At 41.6% G+C, this 10,908-nt stretch overlaps 1 protein-coding gene across 2 annotated transcripts in view; it reads right to left on the bottom strand.

Moving 5' to 3' along the window:
• The window catches only part of CLIP4 (CAP-Gly domain containing linker protein family member 4), a 135,709-nt gene extending 125,938 nt beyond the window's left edge, over nt 1-9,771 (bottom strand). The window contains exons 1-2 of one of the 2 annotated variants that reach the window (XM_004377647.2): nt 9,755-9,771; nt 2,458-2,605 (exon numbers count right to left, since the gene is read on the bottom strand). In XM_004377647.2, coding sequence (XP_004377704.1) covers nt 2,458-2,590 — 133 coding nt within the window. In that variant the 5' untranslated portion in view covers nt 2,591-2,605; nt 9,755-9,771. Of the gene's footprint in view, nt 1-2,457; nt 3,374-9,754 lie in introns of those variants that run through there. The other variant, XM_023732454.1, reaches the window with a different exon arrangement.
• Nucleotides 9,772-10,908: the final 1,137 nt, after the last annotated feature.

Below are 10,908 nucleotides of genomic sequence, written 5' to 3'. Positions count from 1 at the left end.
ATCCCACCCTAATCCTCTTTAACATAAAATTACAATCACAAAATGGAGGCCAACCACACAACTCTGGGAATCATGGCCCAGCCAAATTGATACACACATTTTTTGGGGGACATAATTCAAACCATGACAATGAGTAAATAAGATCTTACTATTGTCATTATTATTTAAATCTCTTTAAAAGATAATTTACTATGTAAGCAAAAAAAACAATAAGAATGTATTGTGGGGTTTATAACACATGTAATTGTATTCTTTTTCTAAACTGGCTCTGATGGCACTTTCAAAAGCAAAAGATTCCAAAACTCTGTGTAAGGACAGTATATACTCTTTCAGGGTAACTGCCTTGAGAGTCAACGCTGAACTGAATACCTAAGTTCTGGTTTGGGTTTTTTTTCCTTTGTTTCTTGGTTTTAATCTCATTAGTAAGTCTCACATTCAATGGCTTCCCATTACACGTGGATAAAATACAAATTCCTTACCAAGGCCAGAGAAGCTGCAGGATCTGACCCCTGCCTTCCTCTCCAGCTTCATCTCCTGCCACTCTGCCCCTCAATCCCTTTGCTGCTCAGCCACAATGGCCTTCCATTAATTCTTAGGTTACACCAACATTGTTCCCAACTCTGTGCCTTTACTCTTTGGATGCCCACCCCACCTACAGTAGCCACTTGTCTCCACCACTCTTTGCCACAGCACTGTGGTTCTTTTCTCCACAGCACTCATTATGGCCTCTAATGTTGGTGGTCTTCCCTACAAGAATGTCTGTCTTGGTCACTGTGATAGCCTCCGTACTTAGGACAGTACACCTGCCGCTCAACAGGCCCTCAATAAACACTTGCTCAGTAAATACAATGCTACATGCCACTTTTTAAGAGGACAGTGACAAACTACAGTGCACAGAGAAGAAAACAACCGAGTGGTAAGGATCTAGAAATGTTGACAATGAGGAACCGGTGAAGAACTAGGAGTAGGTGGTCAAAGGACAACACAGACTCAGTACAAATATTCAAATCATCTTCAAATATTTGAAGACCATCATATCTTAAAGAAGCATTTGTTCCACATATTCAACTAACTGGCCAAAGTTTCAGGGAGATGTTTTTCAGTCTGCACACAAAAATAATCTTTTTTTTACAACTAAAGCTTTTTAACAACGGAATGTACTGCTTCATTAGCTTCCCCCTATTGAAGATATCCAAAAGGCTGAACGGTTATCTATCAGAAATCCTAAAAATAGAATCTCTATACTAGGAGGTGAGTAGGAAAAACTGAACTACACATCCATTACAATTCTCTAAGAATCTATAATTCTAAGAATATAGGCAATGTTTAATTTCTGTTATACAAAGCCTTCAATATCCATTATCATATTTCATTTAATGTATTTATTCAACAAAACTTTCACTGAGCAATTAATGTCAACAAATGACTATATGAGCCTTTATGAGATAAAAATAAAACAGGATTGCTACTCTATCGCTAAAAGCTGTAGTCTAGGAAAGGAAAAAGACTATTATAAAATTCAAGGTAGAATGAGGTAAGTGTCTCAAGCAAGGTACAATGTGTTTTAAGGGTTTCACCACGTAACTGATTTTGTTATACTGTATCTGAAATCTGGAAAATAAACTCAATTTTTGAACTAGCTGAAAACAACTCCTCCAAGGCATAAATTTTATGTAATACTTTTGATGACCTCAAGGTAAACTGCTATAGAATCTAAACACACATACACATACAAATGGGATACTTGGAGATGAGGAGTTATTAGAATGGCTACAACTAAAAAGACAAGTTGCCAATTCAATAATTTTACATCTACTGATTTTTAAAATCTGTATTAGCTCGAAAGACATTGTGAAATGGTGACCTAATATTTCATTTGAAAACTTTAAATTGGTAATGTAATAATTCGATCAAATGTATCTCCTGGTTTTCTTTTATTAATTCACCAAACCTGTGATAAAATATGGTCTTGGGGAAATAAGTCTAAGTAGGATGAAAATTGGAACACTTCTATATTTAAGTTTTACAGAGGAGATTTAAAGGAGAATCTATGAACCAATCTCACTCCACATTCCAGGGGACAGTATCTTATCCTCCTCTGCTTAATTACATGGCTTTTTTAGCAAGTCAGTATATTTAACCAAAGTAAATACATCAATAGCAGAAAAATGCTAGATATCTAATCACCATTGCATTCTAAAAATAAAATCCTCTAAATCCACCATGGTGCTTAAAATGAATGTTTTCACATAATAAAAATGCTGATAGCAGAAATGAAGCATGCAGCTTAAGGGGCAGAAAAAGTAAATAAGCAATTGTATTTTAAAAAAAGAAAAATTTTAGCAAATTTTATGAAAACCGTAGCAAATGGTTTTGGGGAAAATTATGAGTGCAAAAAGAGGATAAGACAGAAGTCAAGCGACGAGTTCGTAGAAAATAAACAGTTACTTAACATACCACAGTCTGAAGGCATTGGTGCTGCAGAAACAGAAAAGATAACTGGTGTATCAGAACCTGGAAATAAAAATGGGTATCTTCCAATCAAAGGATTTACTTCTAATGAAAGATCCGGAAGGTCCTCTATGGTCATCTTCTAGAAAGCCACCTTTAATGAAGAAAACAAACAAACAAAAGTATCTATTTGTATGCAACTCAGAATGATTGCTTTCAATCACAAAAACCCATGTTCTTTTAACTTTTATTATCTAACCTACTGAAATTTCAACTTTAACCTTCAAGAATCTTTTTTATTATGAGAAGAGGAAAAAAACCTTACTTTTAGCAAACTGTTGTTAAAAAAAAATGTATATTGCTTCACATTGCCTCTATACAGCTCAAGAGTAATAAACAACTATATATTTCCCAATAACAGGGGAAACCATTTTTAAAATGCTGAGCGAATCCAAATGAGTGACGACATTCCCTTTACTCACAGTAACACACATGGCATATTATCCCTTGTAGATAAGTCTTTAACTTCTCATAGATGCTGACACAGATTATATCATGTCATTCAACAGCTCATGCCATGTGCTCACCTCATGAAAACAATCTAGTTTAGAATGGTCCCATTATTTCCTCATACCCCAGACAACTTTACTAAAAATTAATCACGTCACTCCTACAGATCTAAGAGCTTACTGACACCTTTCACTCCTTACTTAACAATGTCCACGGATATGTTTATTTTATCCTAGCAGAAGACAGCAGGCAATGTCTTTTAAACTATAGTCACTCACATCACCTTTTTCCTGGAAAATACGAGCGCTTAGTAATAAATTTGCTCTAAATTATGCATATGCTGTACTCCAGCCTACATCTCAGAAATGACATAGAAGATGGAGAAAACACTAAGTAGAACTGAACTATGAAGCCACACACCTTCTGGTTTCTGTTGCATCAGACCTTTAAAGTCTGAAATATTATGAACCCCGTAACTGGGTTTTTTTGGAACCCTGGTGGCCCAGTGGTTAAGAGCTCAGCTGCTAACCAAAAGGTCAGCAGTCTGAAGCAACCAGTTGCTCCTTGGAAACCCTATGGGACAGTTCTACTCTGTCCTATAGTGGTGCTATGAGTTGCAATCAACTCAATGGCAACAGGTTTGGTTTGATTTTTTATATCTGTTTTTAAATATAAGCAGAAAATCATATCACAAAACCAAAGAAAAATTATTTTCAGATGATTTCAGTACAAAAAAGCAGAATAAGTAGAAATGGTGAACTGATAGCTTACTCTAGCAGTAAATAATGCCTCCCTGAGCTAACTGATTTCTTTTCAATTTGAATCATGTTTTCTCAACACTAGCAGGAACTAGCAGAGTAGAATGCCTTATTTTCTCTCATAAGGTGTATGTTTACATGAAGCGGATAATATACATTAAATAACCAAGTCCAGTGTTACTACGCTAGAGGTACTTAAGCTTTCTTGGATGCTAAAACTACCTGCCACTCAATACTATGAATCATTTTGACATTAACTTGGCCACATATATAGGAAGGTGACAGGGACAAGGAATTGGTGCTATACAGCAGTGGCGATCTTCCTCAAATACTATCAATTGCAAAAAGTCGGACATATCATAAAGACGGCCCTCCTATAACACTATAGCTTCTTCCTAAATCAGGATTTCTTCTTGCTGGCCTCCACTTGCTGCGGGTGAATTTTGGCAAAATATTCCACACAGGGTATAAAGTATCCTTTAAAGTCAAGGAAGAGAAATAAAATTTAATATCTATTAAGGAACCACTGTGTACAAGGAACTATTCTAGATGTATCAGAGATTACAAAAATTAGTAACACACAAGTTCATGCTTGCTAGATAGCTGACAATTTATGAGACTGAATAACACTAATAACTGCAGACTATGAGACGGAATGGGATATGTTCCAAAACATAAATACAAAAGTCTTTGCTATGTGATCTTCTGAGAACCAGAAATGGCTCAGTGAACACGGCATCCCCAGAGGGGTCTTGCAGTATGGATAAACAGAAACTGGAGCAGAAATTGACAAGAAAAGTACATTAAAGGAACAGCAGGTTGAAACGTGGGGTCCATCTAGGGGAACAGTAAAAGGTAAGGACATGAGAGCTTCTGAGGGCTATACTGAGGGGCACTTTAAATACCAAAGACCAAACCACATAATCCCATAATCACTGGGAAACTACTGATTTTTAAAAAGGGGAGTGGCATGATTCAAGCTGTGTTTTAGGAAGACTGATCTGGCTATAAACACACTTTTGGACTCAGTTATGCTTTTTATACTCTGAATTCTTCAGCAAAGTGATTGAGCGGTTATCTTCCTGAGCTGGTTAAGAGGGTCCAAACCAAATGACTTACCATTCAAAAAAAAAGAATTTCCCCTTCAAAAATATTTTTGAAAGTTATCCTCAGAGCACCCTTAATTTCCTTATAAACTGTTATGATCCTTAAAGATAAGAACTATATCTTACACAAGTATCGCTTCCCATAAGAATGGTGTTTTACATATATTTAATATTTGAATCCTAGATTCTAGGTGGAAATATAATACATTTAACAAGATCTAGTCAATTTCATCGTTTCACATGCTAGAAATCTTAAGCCCAGAGAAGTTATATTACCTGACAAATTTAGTGAACGTTGTTTGTATTCTGTGCCTTCCTTGCAATTTTTCCTAGTCCCATTTATTTTCCTTAATGAAAAAGCTTAACATCCAACCTTTTGCCCACTGAAGAAAACCATACACACCTCCACAGACTTCTGTATAGTCTTAGAATCCTTCCCCAAAAGCAATTTGTGGATCTGAGGACCTAGGATATATGGGAACCTTGGTCAAACTGAGAGATGGACAGATCTGGATTGAGTACACACTTTCATTCCAGACCCTGCTACGGTTAACTGATAATAACTGATTATACAAAGTAAGCCTAAGATAACCCTAAGTAACTGTGTACATAAAAGATGCCTGGTGGTGCAGTGGTTAAGAGTTCAGCTGCTAACCACGAAGGTCGGCAGTTCAAATCCACCAGCTGTTCCTTGGAAACCCTATGAGGCAGTTCTCCTCTGTCCTGTAGGGTCACTATGAATCAGAATCGACTCAACTGCAAGGGGGTTATAGTTAAAATAGCCAAGAAGCAGGTTCCCAAAACTTCAATTTAGATAGGAATTCCACCTACCTCATCACCCAAATTAGCTCTGAGCAAAAGCATTTTCTAACTCGGCTCTACTATCAAGGTTTTTCAGAGACTCCTGGTCCATGCCCTAACACAGGATGGAGAACAGAGATACACACTAACTTCCTCTGAGCAGTTCAGGGCTGTCAAGGCCCTGCTAAGGACCCTTGCTACAGCCAAGAGACTAGCATTATTAATCTGAGACATGATGCAAAAACAGCATCCTTGAGCTGCTCAACTAACAAGAACTCTAAGCTCTGTCCAGGAGCCCTGGCAGCACCAATGGTACAGTAAATAAAGCTTACAGCCTAGAAAACACTACGAGGCACTTCCACTCTGTCATACAGGGTCACTATGAGTTGGAAGCGATTTGATGCCACACAACAACAAAGCTGTATCCACACGAGCTGGAATCGTAAGGTCCCTTCATTCAACTTCATATAGTACTTTATTTATCGTGAGTCTTTATTTTCATGAGAGTCAAAAAAAAAAAGTAATCTAACCAAAATAAGTGTTTAAGCATACATCCAGTAATCCATGTACTTATGACCTACATAAAAACTGTTCAACCACTAAATGTGTATTTGTATATTTGATGTTTTGTCAGCTCTAGGCCCTAAAGAGAATATAAAAGGTAAGATACCTGTTCTCAAGACTACGTATTCATTCAACAATTACTGAGTTTCTTACTAGGTCCTAGGCTATGAATAGGAGGGGAGGACAAAGAAGAGGGTAAAGAAAATCGACATGCCCTGCCCTCACGTCAATGACAGCCGAGCGTGGGACTCCTATAGATAAGCTGCCATTACTGTGTAATTGTGGTAAGGGCTACGACGGGGCAGAGTGCAGGTTCAGGAGGGTCCGAGCAGGTTTCCTGAGGGACTGATAATCTAGAGCTGTGCTGTACAATAGGTAACCACTAGCCACATGTGCCTATTTAAATTTAAATTAAAAATTTTGTTCCCCCGTTGCTCTAGCCCCATTAAAGTGCTCAACAGGCACATGTAACTAGTGTTCTACGCTGAACACAGCAGAAAGTACCCTTCCTTCATCAGAGTTCTGTTGAACAGCGCTGAAGGAAAACAATGCAGCTCACACGCTAGAGAAGGAAACAATATACAGCTATCTGAAACATGAAACGAATGTAGGCTAACAAACTAAGCAAGCCCACAGCAGCATTTTGTTGTTGTGTGCTGTCAAATCGATTTCAACTCATAGCCACCCTACAGGAAAGAGTAGAACTGCCCCATAGGGTTTCCAAGGCTGTAATCTTTACAGAAGCAGACTGCCACATCTTTCTCCCACGGAGCAGGTGGTGGTTCGAACCACTGACCTTTTGGTTCGAAGCCGAGTGCTTAACCACTGCGCCACCAGGGCTCCTATAAATAATATACCATGTGGGGTCGCTGTGAGTTAGAATGGAGGGCAACTGGTTTTACCTGGACTGTAAGACTGATCTTGAAGTGCAATGAATGTTTACTTCTATTCTCTAGAAGACTTAACATAGTATAGCACATGGTATTATACTATAAAGTGTGTTACACTATGTGTTATACTATGTGTTAAATCTTCTAGAGAATAGAAATAAACATTCGGTGCACTTCAAGGTCAATCTTACAGTCCAGGTAAAACTAGCTGCCCTCCATTCTAACTCACAGAAACCCCATGGGTGTCCGAGTAGAAATGTGTTCCATAGTGTTTTCAACAGCTGATTTTCTGAAGTAGATAACCAGGCCTTTCTTCCAAGGCACCTCTGGGTGGACTTGAACCACCAACCTTGTGGTTAGCAGTTGACAGTGTTAATCATAGGGACTGCATAGTTCAGACAGCTCATATCAAATGAAAAATATTACAAATGCATCATTAAAAACCAAAAACCATCTTTAGCTATGTACATTTTCACCAAAAAAAAAAGTTCAGGAAGGGAGAGGGTTGACATATCGTGGAGTTGTTAACCAATGTCATAAAACAATATGTGTACTGACTGTTCAATGAGAAACTATTTGTTCTGTAAACCTTCATCTAAAGTACAATAAAAAAATTTTAAAAAATTCAAAAAAAAATAAAGTACAATAAAAAAACAAAACAAAAACCAAACCCACTGCCATAGAGTCGACTCCAATGCATAGCGACCCTATAGGACAGAGTAGAACTGCCCCATAGGGTTTCCAAGGAGCAGCTGGTGGATTCAAACTGCTGATCTTTTGGTTAGTAGCTGAGCTCTTAACCACTGTGCCACCACGGCTCCAAATGCATTATTATATCTATGTTTAAAAAAACGCATCATATCTATGTTAAAAAAAAGATGAAACCAGGATGGTTCTGCATCATCAAAACACAGACAGCTAGACTTCTGCCATTTTCAAGTCCCTGCTTTTCCCCCATTGTTGCTACATGTCCTGTACCATGTGATCTTCTGTTATTTAGACAACTTACTTTAAATCATGCAGAAAATTCATAAATGACAACTGTCAATGTGAAAGTACAATTAAAGTATCAGACTTGTGTTTCTAAATAAGGACAGTGGTTCTTTATTGAAATACTTCAAAGACACTGTGTCATGGTTTGAATTACATCCCCCAAAAAATGTGTGTATCAATTCGGCCAGGCCATGATTCCTGATATTGTGTGGTTTTCCTATATGTTGTAAATCCTGCCTCTATGATGTTAATGAGGGAGGATGGGTGGCAGTTGTGTTAGTAAGGCAGGACTCAAATCTACAAGATTGGATTGTATCCTGAGGCAATCTCGTGAGATACAGAAGACAGAAGTGAGCAGTGAGACAGGGGGACCTCATACCATAAAGAAAGCAGTGCCGGGAGCAAAGCGCGTCCTTTGGACCGAGGTCCCTGCGCAGAGAAGCTCCTAGTCCAGGGGAACACTGAAGAGAAGAAGGCCTACAGAAGAAGCCTTCCCCTGGAGCTGATGCCCTGAATTGGGACTTCTAGCCTACTTTAACTGTGAGGAAATAAATTTCTCTTAGTTAAAGCCATCCACTTGTGGTATTTCGGTTGTAGCAGCACTAGATAACTAAGACGCTGATTTGATATTTTCTTACATTAGGAAGCCCAGTCTAGCTTGAAACACGTAGCAAGTTATTATCCCATAAGAATATCATTCTCAAGTACTTATCAAAACATTGTTTCCAGATATAATTTTAATCTGAATTGCCTATGTGGTCTCGGGATGAAGTGAAGAACTTGCTCTCTAATTCAAACAATGCTGACATTATAATCCCATCAATCTAATCCACAGGGATGAGGACTAAAACGCATCTCTGTTTACGACAAGTCTTAGTTCCCGTGTTTTCCTCCAACTTCCCTTCAAATTCAGATGATTTAGAATAAGCACTTTAACAGGGCTAGAGCAACAGGGGAACGAAATTTTTAGTTTAAATTTAAATAGGCACATGTGGCTAGTAGCTACGTATTGCACAGCACAGCTCTAGATTATCAATCCCTCAGGAAACCTCCTCGGACCCTCCTGAATCTGCACTCCGTCCCTGTCACAGCCCTTACCACAATTACACGGTAATAGCAGCTTATCTGTAGGAGTCATTGACGTAAGGGCATCCCAGGAAGGAATCTCAGGTTAGCAAAAGGCTGAAAGCAAAATCATTTAGTTTAGCTTTCAATACCCCCTGGCAAAAAGGTTCTTCACCAGGAAAACTGTCCACTTAATAAACAAGGGAAGACGCGTGAGAAATCCCAGAAGCACGTTTCTGGAAAACCACTAAGGACATCAATGCAGAGGGCGCTCGGTGCGAAACCTGTCCCAGGTGGCCAGGCTGGGGATGGTCACACAGAACCCAGTTCTGTTACTGGTCCCCGCCAGTCCCACGCACCTCACGGCATATTGTCCTACATAAAACCGTCGGTCATAAACGGAAAAGAAAAACCCACCACCCTTCCGGGTGGGCCGCGCCGCCCCCGCCCCAGGGAGGCCTCCCCAGGCCGGTGGCACCGGCGCCCACATGAGGCAGACTAGCTCCAGCGTAGGCGCCTCGCACGGCCCCTCCCGGAACCGCCAACCGGCCGGCAGAAGCCGGCTCCCGGCCGGGAGTCCCCCGCGGCCCGGAGGCCCCGCGCGCTCCCGCCCCACCTGCCTCCTCCGGGTCCACTCGGGCGGCGCGCTAGTGCCGCGGGGTCGCGGAGGAAAAACCGAGAGGCGCGCTCCTCCGCCGGGCAGCTGTCACTCCGAACAGCGCACACTGCCTGTCACCGGTGCCGGCCACGGAGCCTCCCGTCACGCCGCTCCCAGACCTCTGCAGGGCCCCTCCCGCCTCCCGCCCCCGCGCCGCGCGCCAGAGCCGGGCCCACGCGAGTCGGCGCGCGCGCAGTGCAGGCGCCAAGGCTGCGCGCAGGCCCGGGCCTCAGCCCCGCGCACGCGTCGGGAGGCAGGCACAGGGAGCGCGCGCCCGTGTTCGGCCGTTTCCAGGCTGCCTAGCTGCTTCTCAGCAGGCGGAAAGTCAGATGCACGTTCCTCTGCTTCTACTTCTAGATTAGAACTGTCTGATGGGCTTCACGGGTTAACCTTGCGTGGAGGTGGTGCCAGTGGAACATTTCCATCCCCGCCCCCGGCAGGCTCTCGGAAGAACCTTCCTGGCCTTGTTGGTGTTCTGGGGAAAAGCCCGTGGGCCGTTAGAAACCAAAAACCAAACCAAACCTGTTGTCGTCTAGTCGATTCCAACTCATAGCGACCCTACAGGACAGAGTAGAACAGCCCCCATACGCTTTCCAAGGAGCACCTGGTGGATTCCAAGTGCAACCTTTTGATTAGCAGCCATAGCTCTTAACAACTGTGCCACCAGGGTTTTCTGGCCGTGAGAGGTGGGTCTTAAATCCCTTAGCAAGCTGAATTGGACCTGCCTCCCTGTTGCATACCCCTGGGCAAGAAGTGCCCCTACCAGCTTCTTAGGGCAGGGACCACGTCTTACTCTTTTAGGGCTTCCCCAGCCTGTAGCCCTGTGCTTGGCTCATGGTACGTCAGACCTGTTTGCAGGTCTTGCTGTAAGAAGCCTGGTCAATGGAATACCCAAGTTGAATAATTTCACGGAAAGGTGTCAGTGTGGTGGCAGAAGGGGAGAACTGGGTAGTCATCCCACAGTTTTGTATTTCCCCTACTGCTTTGCTCCATCCTCGCCCACCTTCTCTCCTTATCCCTTCTCCAACCCCCAAGAACTAGAAAGCGGTGAAACTGTGACATGTGGCCAATGTGAATGTCTGTCTTGCTTCGCCATCATCCCGTGGAAGGAA

The sequence above is a fragment of the Trichechus manatus genome, unplaced genomic scaffold, assembly GCF_000243295.1.
Source record: "Trichechus manatus latirostris isolate Lorelei unplaced genomic scaffold, TriManLat1.0 scaffold00052, whole genome shotgun sequence".
Lineage (NCBI taxonomy): Eukaryota > Metazoa > Chordata > Mammalia > Sirenia > Trichechidae > Trichechus > Trichechus manatus.
This window is presented reverse-complemented; position numbering and strand designations above follow the sequence as displayed.